The sequence below is a fragment of the Acomys russatus genome, chromosome 29, assembly GCF_903995435.1.
Source record: "Acomys russatus chromosome 29, mAcoRus1.1, whole genome shotgun sequence".
In the NCBI taxonomy this organism is placed as follows: Eukaryota; Metazoa; Chordata; class Mammalia; order Rodentia; family Muridae; genus Acomys; species Acomys russatus.
Genome location: NC_067165.1, coordinates 11,578,220 through 11,594,234, shown reverse-complemented (window position 1 = coordinate 11,594,234; position 16,015 = coordinate 11,578,220). Strand labels below are relative to the sequence as shown.

The 16,015-nt window shown below is 43.1% G+C and overlaps 1 protein-coding gene across 1 annotated transcript; it reads right to left on the bottom strand.

The window, feature by feature from the left end:
* Window positions 1-8,863: 8,863 nt before the first annotated feature.
* On the bottom strand, window positions 8,864-9,281 carry LOC127211536 (40S ribosomal protein S15a-like). The gene has a single exon (XM_051171440.1). The coding sequence runs from the start codon at window positions 9,279-9,281 to the stop codon at window positions 8,889-8,891; it is 393 nt and encodes a 130-aa protein (XP_051027397.1). The 3' UTR covers window positions 8,864-8,888.
* Between the last annotated feature and the right edge of the window lie 6,734 nt (window positions 9,282-16,015).

Here is a 16,015-nt window from a genome sequence, read left to right as displayed (position 1 = left end):
TCCGAGGAACAATTCTCCGGGTGTGAGCCGTGAGCCGCAGGATTTCTTCTGCTGGAACCTGGGGTAACCAGAACTCAGAACCTCAGCAGGAGCCGGAGCCCCCGAAGCCTTCCCTCGAGCAGGTCTCTCTAGGAGCTTGATGAACAGCCAAATCTATCCCAAGTCTCCAAAAAGCCCCGCCTCCGGCTCTGGGCTCATTTATATATCTCCTCCCAGTGTCTGTTCACAGGATCTTTTCAGCTGGCAACAATTAAACTCCTGCACAAGGTGGTTGTTCTTCTAGTGAATTAACATCACCTGTTCTGATCCCACACTTGGAATCCTAAAAAACAGGTTTATCTCTCCTTCAGGAAAATATAGGGGAAACACTCCAAGTTATAAGCATAGGCGAAGACTTTTGAATAAGGTTTCCAACAGCTCTGGAAATAACATCGACATTTGATGAGTGGCATGCATGAAATTAAAAAGGTTTTGTATGGCAAAGAAAACAACCGAGTGAAGAGACAGCACACAGAATGCAAGGAAATATGTCTCCTTCCCTCCCTCCCTCCCTCCCTCCCTCCCTCCCTCCCTCCCTCTCTTCCTCCACCCCTCCTTCCTTCCCTCCCTCCTTGTCCCCTCCCTTCATTTTGACAGGGTCTCACTATATAGCCTAGTCTGGCCTGGAGCTCATATTCTTCTGCCTTCCCCTCCCTATCTCTGGGGTTGTGGGCTTTGCCACCGTCCCTGGCTTACGTATTGTTTTCTTTCTTTCTTTCTTTTTTTTTTTTTTACGTATTGTTTTCAATAGTAAGATCTTGTTGCTGATCTAGAAACACAATGAAACTTGTCTATTATCCTTATGTCTAGTTACCTTGCTAAACTCTACTAATAATTCTAACAATCTATATGTAGGTTTTTTGTTTTATTTCACCTTATGTAGACAGACATGTGCACAAGCTTATAGCTTCCTTATTCCCATTTCAATAATTTATCTCTGAATATTTTTTTTTTTACTTATCAAGGCTAGCATTTCTCTTTTGTGCTTTTAAGCCCTGACAGTTTCCTCATAACACTGCTGATACTGATCGTTTTTGTCTGACTACTTGTCAGTCTTCTTTAGTAGCCCACAAATTCTTTGAGAACACAGACTGACTGCCTCTAAGTCTATGGTATTCAGTAAATCTTGGCCTGGAACAAACGTTTGAGAAAAATAGTAAGTTCCTATTGGGTACTGAGCTGTGCATTTTACATAGGTTATTTCATTTCTCTTCCCAACACAAGATAGATACAACCACTGCGTCCCTTTTTATTTTTTTTATTTCATTTTTATTTTTATTTTTTGAAGTCAATTTATAATATATTTTTTATTAATTTATTCTTGTTACATCTCAATGGTTATCCCATCCCTTGTATCCTCCCATTCTTCCCTCCCTCCCATTTTCCCCTTATTCCCCTCCCCTATGACTGTGCCTGAGGGGGATTTCCTCCCCCTGTATATGCTCATAGGGTATCAAGTCTTTTCTTGGTAACCTGCTGTCCTTCCTCTGAGTGCCGCCAGGTCTCCCCCTCCAGGGGACATGGTCAAATGTGAGGCACCAGAGTACGTGAGAAAGTCATATCCCACTCTCCACTCAACTGTGGAGAATGTTCTGACCATTGGCTAGATCTGGGTAGGGTGCGTCCCTTTTTAAATGAGCAAACGAAGACTCAAGAGCAACTTACCAAACAACTTAACAAAGGCTACATAGCTAGGAAGAAACAGGGCTCAGATTTGAGCTCAGACTTTTCTTTAATAGTTCTCTGTATTCATGGCTTTTCTCTTGCTGTGATGAATTACAGTGTCCAAAGAGAATTTACAGCAGAAACAGGTTGTTTTGTCTTAAGTTTCCAGAGGGAGAGTTCAAGTGCGAGGGTTGTCATGGTGGCAGTCAGCCAGAGCAGGAAACTGAGAGAGCACATCTTCAACTGCAGAAAGGAAGCAGAGACAGCCAGCAGGAAATGGGGTGAGGCTATAAAGCCTCAAAGCCAACCTCAGTGATGTACTCCCTCCAGGAAGACTGTACATCCTTAAGGTTTCATTTCCCTTCAAACAGCGTCACGAAGTGGGGGACAAAGTACTCAAACACAGGAGCCTCTAGTGGACATTTCTCATTTAAACAAATGCACTCACTATTATTCTCTGTGAGTTAATGAGTGAATAGATGAGAGGAGGCATTGGGTGCTTCCTTCTGTCTCTAGGGCTTTAGGAAGATCTCTTGGGGGTCTCTCATTTCCAGAGAGACTTGATTTCAAGACTACCAGTTCTGGGGATCTCAGGCTGCCCTCCTAGTCTCCATGCCAACATGATGGGTCCCTTTTTGCATTCCATATTTGAAAGCAGTACTATATTCTAGGGATTCATAGTCTAGCTGATGACCACAGGGAGTGCAGGTCCTGGGAAGGCATTACCATTTCAGGCAACTTGAGATATGAGCTGAGATTTTTCCTGGACCCAGGAGTGACAGGCAGCTCTGGTTCTCTAGGGATCCTACCATCACCACAGACCCCAGCTACAGATTGGGATTTGAATTCAGATTTAACGGAGAACTTTTTGGAAGTGATGGGCTTGAAGCGCAGAAAGATTATGACAAGAGGTGCACTGATGGTGAATCTGCAGGTCTTCCTGGATGTGACCTTTGCCTGTAAGTGGCTGACAAACTGGGATCCCTGAGACAGATTGGTATACACAAGTGCTTTCCTTGGTTCCTCTGGGTATACACAGTCTCCATTCTGCCCCAGTACCACCCTAAAGTAGGACTGTCATCTTCCACTGGAGTGACACTACTCAAGTGCAGGGCCAACTGCTCTCAGATCCTCCTTGAGTTTTTCGGTGCCCAGAATGGTGGGAGAAGGAGCATAAAAAACACCTGATCACAAGCACTTGAGGTTAACTTGGGTTTTCCGAAGTGTCCCAGAGGCATCGTCGTTTGGGATTTGCAGCAACTCTGAAATATTATAGGGATTGTCACTCCATTCGTACAGCTAAGCAGATGCCGTCAGAGAGGCAGAGGCTGCCCGTACCTTCACACTGCTTCTGGGTAGCTGGGACAATCTGAGCTACACCACACCTGCCTTCTCCATGGGGCATTTGAGTAGCTAGCAGAGAGGTGATGCTTGGTATCTTTGACTCTATCCCCGGAGGAGCTACTTACTCCCTTTGGCCAGCAGAGGGAAGTGCTGAGACGCAGAAACATATAGCTTGGCTTGGTTTAGGTTCCTCTTTAACGGATGTGATCAGAACTTCAGCAGAGTTTTAGGAAGATAGTGTGTCCAAGTCATAACTACTGTATTACTTTAACCTTAAATGACTTTGCCCGACAGGGAAACCCATCTCCCTTTTCCAGATGGAAATGGTTTCAGAGACTGTCAGTTGCCTGCGGCCTTGGGGTTGGTACGTGATTTGTCCGGAATTTGAATCAGGTTTTTTGGTTCTCAAGGCTTATTGCTTCTTCATAGTAGGCCCAGAACACATGTTGGTGACTTAGTGGCACAGAATACGTCTGAAACCTGAGACATGAAGCCTCCTCTTCTTTAGATCAAAAACTGTAATTCTTCCATATCTTTACTTTTTAAAAATTTCATGACACATTGATTTTCCTGAGTGTTGAATATAGGGTTATGGCTAAAGGACTGCTTACAGGAGGGATCATGGATACTTTATCAGTGGCCAAAGAAAAAAAAATTTGCCTCTCAGGGAGGAATAGTGCCCTGTGAGCTCTTCTCCCTTGATGGCAAGGTGTTGACAGGCCTAATCTTATGCAGATGCTATGCAGGCAATCACAGCTGCTGTGACGTCATGACCAGAACTCAGCATTCCACATGGGTCCTTTACTTACTACATTTTTTTTCTTCTGTGTTGTTCCCTGATCCTTGGATATGTGGGTGGGTGATATAGATGTCTCATTCATGGTATTCATTTAGTAGTAATTTGTTATCTGCACTTGGACCAGTTATGAGTCTCTGCAGTCACTACCGATGACTACAAAAGAAGCTGACCAAAGTTGACGGGAGCAGCTGACAGCACAGACATAAACATAGTTCTGTGGAAATGATTTTGATGACCACATCCTGCCCATCAGTTACTTCCTACTAGTTCATATGACTTCCCAGCTTTCAACCAGATTCGGAGGATCATAGTTCATGAATTTTGTTTTGTTTTTGTCTTTGCTTTTAGATCTGATCATTTATTTGTTACTTTAAAACACTTATTATTTTTATTGAAAAAAATTTTTTAAAGATTTATTTATTTATTATGTATACAAATCTCATTATAGATGGTTGTGAGCCACCATGTGGTTGCCGGGAATTGAACTCATGACCTTTGGAAGAGCAGCCAGTGCTCTTAACCTCTGAGCTACCTCTTCAGTCCTGAAAAAAATTTTCTACAACATATTTTGATCATGCTTTTTCCCACCCCCAACTCTCCCCAGATCCTTCCCATCTCCTTACCTAACCCCATGGCACCCATCTTTCTCCTTAAAAACAAACAAACAAGACCAACACAAAAAGAAAAATAAGAAACACAACACACTCCTTCACAACAAAACACAGAAATAGAAACCAAAATACAGAAGCCAAAGACTAGTAAGATTAAAAAAAAAAAAAAAAATCCCAAAGAAAGAAGAATGAGAGAGAAAGTCTAAAAAGATCCTGTTGAGTTTGTTTTGTGTTGGCCATCTACTAGTGGGTATGAGACCTACCCTGAAGTGTGGTTAATATAACCAGTGAGACTCCACTGGAGAAAACTGATTTTTTTTCTTTTGCCGTCAAGCTGGAGTTCAAGTTTCTGCCAAGGATCATCAACCCGTACACAGCTCTATTGCATCCTTAGCTGTCAGTTCATGGAGGTGGTTGTTGTTTCGCCTCTCAGTTCCAAGCATGAGAACTCTCCAGGTCTGATCCTCTCCTAGCTACCCCAGAATCCATGTGGGAGCACAGAGCACCCAGTGACCTCTCTACTGTGAGGCTGCTAAGACCCAGGAGTCTATAGGTCCCATACAGCTCCATGACACTTTCCCACAGCAAAGAGCACGTATGTACGACAGTCGGCTTTTTGTTGCTGGAACAGAATACCTGAGGACACAGCCTAAAAGGAGGGGCTTATGTTGGCTCACAGTTTCAGAGGTTTTCGTCTGTGGTGAGCGGGCTCCTTTGCTTTTAGTGCTGTGGTAATGCAAAAACATCAGGGTAGAAAAATGTATCAGAGGAAAATGCCTTACCTCATGGCAGGGAGCATAGAGAGGAGCAGAATTAAGAGACAGGGACATGACATATACCTGTCAACAGCATGCTCCCAGTGGCTTCCTTTTCGTACCTAGGTTCTCCCTCTAAATAGCCCATTTGCCTGTGTATTCATCATCCATTGGTGACATCACTCAAACCCGGTCCCCCGTCCCCCTCTGAGTTCCGTGAAGGGGTGATGCACTGGTTTCCATCTCCTCCTCCCTCCTCCTCTCCTCTGCTGGGCAGTAAGTTCTAGTCTGGTTTTAAGCATGGGAAAGTAGCTCCGCCATACCATGGACTTCTCCAATCTGGCATTTTGGTTTATGCGCCAGATCTTCAGGATTAGGCTTTTGAATCCTCAAATCATGAACTTCACTTTGATTGACAAGACCTGCAGGACTAGCCGCTGCGGAGGGGCTGTGTTGAGGAAGAGGAAGTAAACATCACGGTCTATTGTTTGCTCAGTTCACAGCTAATCTATGGGCAGGGTAACTGCATCTCAAAGTTCTTTTATTTCTTCTCCAACTGAAAGACTGTTCTCATCTTAGGAACAAGTCTGTCATCTCTCCAGGCCAATTGGACAAGGCTATCAGATTAAAATACCATTCTTTCCCCCTTCTGTTTTATGTACTTACAAAGCTGTGTAATCGGAACTGTGGTGCACACTAGCCCTTAGGAATGTTAGAACGGGGCTTAGAGAGGAACTGTTTACAAGAACGGGCTGCAGAAGACCTCTCCATGGGGAGAGCGGTCCAGTTACAGGCTGTCCTGGGCCTTCTCCAGATGAGAAGAATTTATAGGTTGCGAGAGAAGAGGGCACCAAGTTGTCCCTCAAGAATCAGCTTGTGGCAGGCCTGAGAAACAAAGGGCTTGGCTCCTATCCCAAGGGGAAGAGGTATGAACCCATCAGAAAATTCTAGACTGGGTAGTTTACCTGCTTCCCTCTCCAGGTATTTGCTCACTCCACTCCCCCCACTTGAAGTGCCTACTTTTGTTTGTAGTGTGGGAAGGATTCTGCTTTGTTCAGTTAGCACTCCGTGTGCTCTCCCTGTACCCCTCTATTGTCTGTGCTTCCCCTACAACCACCCCAAACTTACAGACTTCTGAGTGCTTTCTTCTCTTTGCCACCTCTGGGCCTTTATTCTTGCTGCTCCCTTTCTTGGGAGGGGACATCTTCCTCTTTCCTGTCCTCCCCTCCCCCCACTCAGGCTGTCTTGCACTATCTTGCAGGTCTTGGCTCTGTTGCTATCTCCCCAAATCAAATCCACAGCCTGAGCCACAGCAGCCTTTCTTTTCCTGCCTTGCTTGCGTGCTTGTTTCTTGTTTGTGTGCTCTCCAGTGTCCCCAGGCTGACCTTTGAATTGCAGGCTTGGAATTGCAAACCAGAACTACCAGGGCTCCTGGCTGAGTAGCAACTTCACTTTGTTTGCTGTGAACGGGTAGGTGGAGTGGGCAGTCCCTGGGCGCTGATGTGGATTTCCAACTCAAGGCTCAGGATGTGTAGAATGTAATATAATTAGACAGTTACAAGTGAAGGGGCGGACTCTGGGAGGGACATACGCTTCATTTGCTTCTAAAGGCCTAGGTTCTGTCTCAGAGTCAGATGACCTAGCACCAATCCTGATTTGCTGTGTGCCTTGGCCTTGATTTCCATGGGTGCCAAGCTAGCTCTGCCTTGGGTGGCATGTAAATGAGGCTGATGTGAGTACAAAGCAGAGGGTCCAGAGGGGACGCATACATGCTAGGATGGTTCACTCATTCATACACAGATGGTCGATGTGCACACAGATGGTTCTAACACAGAGGCAAAGGGGAAAGGACAGGCTTTGTGTTCATGCTCACCCGGGGAAGTCCTAGCTGAGTCACCTTGGGCATCTGTCTATCATTCTTGGAGCTTCAGTTTCCCCTTTGGCAAAATGAGGATGGTAATTCTTGACTATGGAAGGTGTTTATAAAGGTTTAGTGAAGACCACACAGCTAAAGAACCCCACAAGTGACTGTATGGATTGCAGTTAGAAAGAGATACTTTACAGGTGCTAAGCTTAAGTGTTGCTCATTCACCCAGCAGTCAGAGTGCAGGGCCAGAACCCACAGCTGCTGTGTGATGGCAAACACAGCAGCTTAGCTGCTTGGTAGGTCCTGTGCGATGTACTGCGGGGGGGGGGGGGGGGGGGGGGGGGTGGGGAAAGGAGTGTACTCCAAATTCATTTGCTAATCTTGGGAAACACCTGAGAGCACAAAAGAAGAGACAAATGACAGATGACAACAGACAAGAAACTATTCTGTCTCCCACTGAATCTCTTTTCTTCCTCTTTTGAGATCTAGAGTGGGCAACTTATCCCTTCACAAAGTGCTGGCTGTGAGAGCTGTGCCTTCATCAAGCTGATGTGCTCTCTTCCCTCAAGTGTGAAGTAGGACTAAGCAATGTGGCTTTAAATGGTCTGAAGATGGGATGCAGGGGTGTGTAGGTAGAGCGGGGAGTGGAATGGAGTGCCTAAGGGGAACCTGGGTCTCCTGGGATGCTCATTAGTTGATAGAAATTGGAAGGAGCCAGGCTTTTTGGAAAATGGACAAAATCATGTCCCTGGGCTGGAGAGGAACTCCACAGAAGAACATCTTGTGTTGCAAAGTGATGGATGAAAATGAGATTTTCATGAGGAAGAAGCCCCGCTGTGCATCTCAGTGTTCTCCTTGGCTGTGGAAGAGAAACTGACCACTGAATCCCCCAAGACACTGAGTCAGAGCAACTGAGAGAATTCTGTCTACAAGTGATTGCAGGTGTAGAGAGTGCCACAGGGGGAAATCCTCTTTCTTCTCCCCTGCCTCTCTTTTTATGCCACTAGTAGTCCCTGGGGTCCCCTCCATTTCCATGACTTTAGTCCTACGCAGACTGATGACCTTTGAGAGAGACATCCCTGTTTCTTGCTGAGACATTTCCCTTCCTTGCTCCCGGCTTTCTGTGTGTGTAAGTGATGTGCTCACCTTTCCCAGATGAAGGGATGGTATGTGACTGCAGTTCCACCAGTTGTGTGCATGTTTTGGAACCTGAATTTTGGGGTAATTTACCTGGCAATGTGTTGTAAAGAGGATGACTAATACTCCCTGGGTTTCCAGCGCTAACTTGAAGCTTCTCATTTTTGGTAGATGGCAACTGCTCTAGGCTCTCTTCTATGTTTAAGAATTGAGCAACACGCATCTCTACTTGGATGGCTGCTGGGCACCTATTACTCTTTGTAGATAGGCTGATCTTAAGTTCTTGCATCCTTTGTCCTCTTCCCCAGACTTGAGTCACTTCTGTTTTTTCTTTCTCTCTCAGAGAACATCACAATCTCAGGTGCTCTAGTTAACACTTTCATTTTGAGGCGGGGTCTACCTTGGTAGCCCTGGATAGCTCACACTAGTCTGAAACTCACAGAGACCCACTTCTTCTTCCTCCTGAGTTCTGGGATTAAAGGTGTGGACCGCCTTGCCCAAGCATCAAATTAATACTTTTGAAAATAGCCCTATTTTTTCCCCTTTCTTGTATTTTGCCCTAGTTTATTATTAAAACTTTTTCCCCTAGCATTTATTATGGACCCTTCTCAAAATCCTTTATTCTTTCTCCCCCCCCCACAATGGAGGCTTTTTATTTATGTGTTACATCTCTAGAAAAAGAATCCCAGGATTTTCCCTCCTGTGTGTTTTCGTCTTGCTTCTTCATGGTCCATGATGCCGGCTGAGGTTGTCAGTACAATGAAGCCAAACTGACGGGACGGGAGCAGATTGTTCTGCCATTTTTCTAGGTCCTTAAGTTGCACATCAAATCTAGGGCTGATCACTCCACACTTGTTCAGCCTGCCTGTGAGGTTCACAACAATTTTCCGAGCTCTGTGGTCATCAATGATCTCAAAGTCACCGATGTAGCCTTGCTTCATCATCACAGTCAGGAAGCGGACGATGACTTTGGAGCAAGGCCTGATGAGCACCTGCCGTTTGCCTCTCTTCTCGGCATTATTGATGCTCTTGAGAGCATCTGCCAGGACGTTCATGCGCACCATAGTGACGGCGCGGAAAGATGGCGGAAAGAGCAAAATCCTTTATTCTTATCACAAAACTGTGAGTGTCTATACCTGATCTAAGTAATTAATATGTCCCCACTCCTATATGGGCATGTACTATAGATTCCACCTTCTCTTCATTTCTTAAGCTTGCATTGTAAGTTGTCCATTCTATCCTCCATTAAAAAAAATGTCCTCTTCAGCCTATACCCTTGTCTCCCAAGTCCCCAAACACCCTCACCTGACACCACATTCCTTCTGTCCTACATCTCTGCATTTCACCTCTTATCTACAGGTGTCGAAGGTGTTTTCTATAATCTGATTTATCTTTTATATCAATATCCTCTACTTAGATCCAGTATTCCACTGACATGATGTTCTTTCTCCAAGATTGATGATTTTTTAAAACTCTTTTAAGATTGTAATACAATTGCATCATTTCCCCCTCTTTCTTCCCTTTAAACACTCTCATCTGCTCCCCTTTGCTCTTCTTCTTCTTCTTTTTTTTCTTTTTTTTTTTTTTTGGTTTTTCGAGACAGGGTTTCTCTGTGTAGCCTTGGCCATCCTGGATTCACTTTGTAGACCAGGCTGGCCTCGAACTCACAGCGATCCGCCTGCCTCTGCCTCCCGAGTGCTGGGATTAAAGGCGTGCGCCACCACGCCCGGCTCCCCCTTGCTCTTCTTTACATTCACGGCTTCTTCTTCTTCTTCTTTTTTTTTTAAATCAGTTGTTGTCACATATGTATATGCATATGTTTCTAAATACATAAATATACCCTGTTCCCCCGCCCCCCCATGATGATATCTGTATGTGCATGCTTACAGGGCGGGCTACTTGCTGTGGTGTGCTCTCCAGCATGGCATGATAACTCTAAAGACGTAGTAGTGGCATGCATACCTTTGCCAAAGCTCTCTAAACGGACCTAAGCCCCACTCAACAGGAGGGAAATCACGCCTGGTACCGAAAACATAGATAACTACTCAGGGATAATGAAGCCATGATCTTGAAGGAGAGCCCACAACCACCATTTTAATGAACCAGCACAATGCTTAACTGCGTTCTCAACATTTGCTTTTATTTTTTTTTTTACACACAGATAAATTGTAGTCCTCCACCGGAATCGAGGAAACATTTCTCTGTGCCCAATGAGGATCATTACAACTGGTCAAAATGCAAGGTGCCAAAGCAAGATGGACGCATCTACAAAAGAACTCCCCCACCTAAGGCTAGACAGGGCAGAAAGATTTTAAAAGCCAGAGCATCAGGGAGTTTGCTGTGCGACTGTGTCTCTTAGGAGTGTCGGGGGGGGGGGCACACACAAAGTCTCACCAACATGACTTCTTGAACGAGCCCTACACCAACGCCAAAGTGGATTGGGAACACCCATGAGGCCTCAACCCAACACAAGAACTACAGGCAACTAAGTGATGCTGAGAGGGGAGTGGGAAGCGGGAGTTCTTATTCTAGGAAGCCTAATGATAGTTTTCATCCTTGTACACTGCTTGGTGGCCCCGGACGGACCCAGGCGTCTCCTTTCACTTAACTAGCATTTGTTACATGCTGGGGACATTGTTGGCAGCTGGAGAAGGGAGTCGTGCTCTCACCTCTCACGGACTTTAAATTCTTGTCAGGGACACAGAAATAGAGCAGGCCAGTAAAATAGACTAATTCTGCAAAATGTGAGAAGCCTTGTGCAAGTCTTTAAAGCAACTAAATTCACTCACGTTTAGGAACTCATAGACGTAGCACAGAAAGTGCTGTTTACAATGTGAGATTTCTAGGATTTAGCAGAGGGGGAGCAAGGGCTTACTCTGGGTGTGTTAGTGAGCGTGTTTCTACACGAGATTAGCATTTGGTCTTGAGCTACTGGATGAGGGACTGGAATTACATCATTCCCTTTTTTGTTTCCTGGACTATTGCTTGTCAAGGATATTGAGTCACCATCTGAACCCCAAGCAAACAAAAAGTGTGGGAAAGATCTTTACCAGCAATTTATCTGAAATCAGCATATTTTTGATTGTAGAGGTTTTAAATTTTTTAAAATTTATTTATTTGTTCACTTTACATTCTGGTCATAGCCTCATGCATTTTTTTTTTTTTTTTTTTTTTTAAAGACAGGGTTTTACTATGTCCTGGAACTCACTATGTAGATCAGGCTGGCCTTGAACTCACAGACACGTACCTTCCTTTGCCTCTTAAATCCTGGCATTAAAGGTCTGTGCCACTATGCCCAGCTAAGCAATTTCTTTCTTTCTTTCTTTCTTTCTTTCTTTCTTTCTTTTCTTTCTTTCTTTTTACTTTTTTGAGACAGGGGTTCTCTGTGTAGCCTTGGGTGTCCTGGACTTGCTTTGTAGATGAAGCTGGTCTCCAACTCACAGAGATCTGCCTGCCTCTGCCTCCCAGAGTGCTGGGATCACAGGTGTGTGCCACTGCACCTGGCTTAAGCAATTATTATGATAAAATATGTCTACCTTTCCCTTTATGGTTTCAAATCTTTCTACAAAATTTAAAGATTTAAAAGTCCATTTGCATTTTATATATCATATGAGACAAAGATCTAGCTTTCCCTATTTTTATGTGGACAATGAATAGATATTGAGTTATATGTAGCTATTGGAAATGCTATTTTTGCTACATATGAAGCTTTAATGTAATCAGTGATCTTTCTGTAATTTTATGTCACTTCCTAGGTTTTAATATATTATTGTAGCTTTAAAATAAATGTTGACATCTCTATGGGTACCAGTCCATTCTTATTCTTAAACAAAGCAAAGCTCTTCTGGCTACACTTAGCCCTTGATTCTTCTATAATGATTGGAGATTGACTCATTGGATGCCATTCCTGTTGGGATTTAGCTGGGATGGAGTTGAACTTATACATTATTTAGGGAGAAGTCCTGTTTTTGTGACACCAAGTCATCTCCTCATGGACTTGTCACATTTCTCCATTTACTAGCGTCTCTGAACCCCAGTGTCAGCAGAGATGGTGATTAGGTTTCCTTCTTTAAGGAGCAAATAGGGTTTTCTGAGAATCCACAGGGCATATGCTGAGGAAACACTTTCCAAAGTTTAAAATTTTGTGCAGATGTGTTACAATATTGACATGTTAAGACCATCTAGCTTTTTAGCTTTTATCCCTGAGATGAAAATTCATTAGAAGTGGCCTACCCCTTTTGCTAACATATTTCCTATTTTTTCCTTGATTTTATATAATGCTGCATGTAGAAGAATCCAAATAGATTCATACTTATCACCCTGCACAAAACTCAACTCCAAATGGATAGAAAATGTCAACATAAAACCAGATACACTGTCGTGTGGTGGTGCCGCACACCTTTAATCCCAGCCTTGGGGAGGCAGAGGCAGGTGGATCTCTGTGAGTTCCAGGACAGCCTGGTCTACAGAAGAGATTTTCAGGACAGCCAGGACCACACAAAGAAACTCTGTCTTGAACAACCAAAAACCAAACCAAACCAAACCAAACCAGATACACTGAACCTGATAGAAGAGAAAGTGAGAAATAGCTTTGAACTCTTTGACATAGGAGAAGACTTTCTGAACAGAATACCATTAGCACAGGCATTAGGATAAACAATTAATAAACTGAGAACACACACACACACACACACACACACACACACACACACACACTACATAGCAAGAAAACAAACAATTCAATGTAAAAGTGGGGTAAAATCTAAACAGAATTTTCAATAGAGGAAACTCAAATGGCTAAGAAACACTTTAAGAACTGTTCGACATCCTTAGTCATCAGGGAAATGCAAATCAAAACTTGTTGGAGGCCGAGCACGTGGAACAACAGAACAGCTCTAGAACTCATGGAATGCAGCCCACCGGTTAGCAAACCCATGATGAATGTGTCTGGGCGAGGCATAAACCCGAGAACTACGTGTCCTGAGGACTTCATGCTGTTATGGCGCATAGCTCTGCTTGTTATCCTTGTGGTCCTCATAATCTCCCTAAAATATGAATTGTGTGAGTCCTATAGAGGGGACTTCTAGCCCCTCCCTGGGCAACACCATTGGCTTAGGCAGTAACAATGCTTGATTTATTTCAAGCATTGCTGAAACCCTTAGAAATAATTTGGAAAAAAACAGATTGCTCAACAAGCTTAGGTAAAGATGTTTTTGGTAGTGGCTCTGACACGGAAAATCTTAGGGAAGATAGATTGTTTAGCAAAGTTAGGCAAAGATGTTTTTGCTAGTGGCTCTGACATAGAAAATCTTAGGGAAAATATATTGCTTAGCAAAAGTTAGGTAAAGATGTTTTTGCTAATGGCTCTAATGCAGAAAATCTTAGGGAACAATTTGAAGTTAAGAAAAAGTACACTCTTTTTTATCCACAATTATTTAAATAATTTATTCAGATTATATTCCCACTCCCTCTTCCCTCCCTCTATCACCCTATTCCCCTCCCCTAGGCCTGTGACAGAAGGGGACCTACTCCTCCACCATATGGTCACAGTCTATCAGGTCTCATCCTGGTAGCCTGCTTCCCCTTCCTCTGAGTGTCACCAGGCCTCTTCACCAAGGGAAAGTGGTCAAATAGGGAGCACCAGAGTTCATGTCAGAGTCAGTCCCTGACACAACTGTGGAGAATGTGCTGTCCATTGGCTAGATCTGAATAAGGGGTCAAGGTTTACTGCATGCATTGTCCTTGGTTGGTACAGTAGTTTGTGCAGGCCCTGCCACCCCTGTCCAGATCCACCAGCCTTGGTGGTCTTATTGTAGGGCTCTAGGTCCCTCTGGGTCCTTCTATCACTCCATTGTCACATACCTCTCTCACCTGGAGTCCCAGTAGCAAGCCCCAGCATCTGTCCAATACCCTGCGGAGTGAAGACTCTCAGAGGACATCCATGTTGGGAGAGTATCAAATTATAAGTGAGTATATATCATGTGTATCTTTTGGGGTCTGGGTTGACTCACTCAGCATGATCCATCCATTTGCCTGAAAATTTCAAGATTTCCTTGTTTTTAATAGCTGAATAGTATTTTATAGTGCAAATGTACCACAGTTTCTTTATCCATTCTTTGACTGAGGGACATCTAGGCTGTTTCCAGGTTCTGGCTATTATGAATAAGGCTGCTATGAACATAGTTGAGCAAATGTCCTTATTGTGTGCTGGAGCATCTCTCAGGCATATTCCAAGAAGTGGAACAGCTGGGTCTTGAGGTAGCTCTGTTCCCAACTTTCTGAGAAAGCGACAGATTGATTTCCAAAGTGGTTGTACAAGTTTGCACTCCCACCAGCAATGAAAGAGTGTTCCCCTCTCCCCACATCCTCGCCATCATGTGCTGCCATATGAGTCAACAATTAATAAATGGGACCTCATGAGGCTGAGAAACTTCTGTAAGGCAGGTGACACTGTCAACAGAACAAAGCCTACAGACTGGAAAAAGATCTTCACCAACCCTTCATCTGAAAAAAGGCTAATATCCAAAATATATAAAGGAACCAAGAAATTAAACACCACCAAACCAAATAACCCAATTAAGAAATGGGGTTCACAGCTAAACAGAGAATTTTCAACAAAGGAATATTGAATAGCTGAGAAACACGTAATGAAATGCTCAGCATTCTGAGTCATCAGAGAAATGCAATTAAAACAACTCTGAGATTCCATCTTACACTGATCAGAATAGCTAAGATCAAAGTATACTCTAAATAGTAAAGCTAGGGACTTTTTGAGGTTGATGAGCAAAGTAAATTCCCCAATTAGCACTAGCTGATGTGACTGTCACTGAAGCTGGACTTCAAGGTGACTAATCTCTTATACTTATTTTTGCCCTCAGCTTCCTGATATGATTTAATAGAAATTATTGGGGAGTAGATGGACAACTTTAGGTTTTAAGGTAGAAATAACTGTTTTTTTTTATATAGAAGTTTAGATTTTTGATTCTTTTTAAAATTATTTTTCATTTTTTACATATACATTTATATTATTATACATATATAAAATAAACTACATACAGCAAGAGGAACTATGAAATAATTAGGAATTATATTAATGTTACATTCAGAGTGTTTTGGCTATTTGTATTTGGCAACCTTGAAGAAAACATATTTCCTATCTTGGTGAGTCTAAAATTCTGAACATAAATCAATATCTATCATATATCATTTCTTTTTTTAAAGATTTATTTATTAATGCATTCTATGTATGAGTGCTCTGTCTTCATGCACACCAGAAGAGGCAATCAGATCCCATTGCAGTGGCTGTGAGCCACCATGTGGTTGCTGGGAATTGAACTCAGGACCTCTGGAAGAGCAGACAGTGCTCTTAACTACTGAGCCATCTCTCCAGCCCCTCATGTATCATTTCTATCAACCTAAAAACATCTTAACCCCTAAGCAACTAAGCTTAATTGTAAAACTAAACTATCTGGCCTTCAATCCTATAAAAGACTTGAGAGGAATAAAATCAATTACCTGAGTAAACAGGAAGTGTATGTTAGCAGCTTCCAAAGTGAAGATTTTTGATTCTTTCAAGATTTTTATAAGATTACTTTTTAAGATAATTGATTCTTTCTTTGTGGCTACAAATTGCAGCCTGCCAGTAAAGAAAAACTGGCTGAGAAATTACCTTGTGTGCTTATTATCTGTTAATAAATATATAAAAAGTTGCTTAGTTACAAATATATATGGGTTCTTGGATATAACTTGTTTTTCATGTTTGGTTCTCACTCATAGTACGTAAAACATTTGATCACGT

Coding starts and splice junctions, on each gene's coding strand:
- LOC127211536 (XM_051171440.1), bottom strand. CDS start 9,281: ATGGTGCGCATGAACGTCCTGGCAGATGCTCTCAAGAGCATCAATAAT.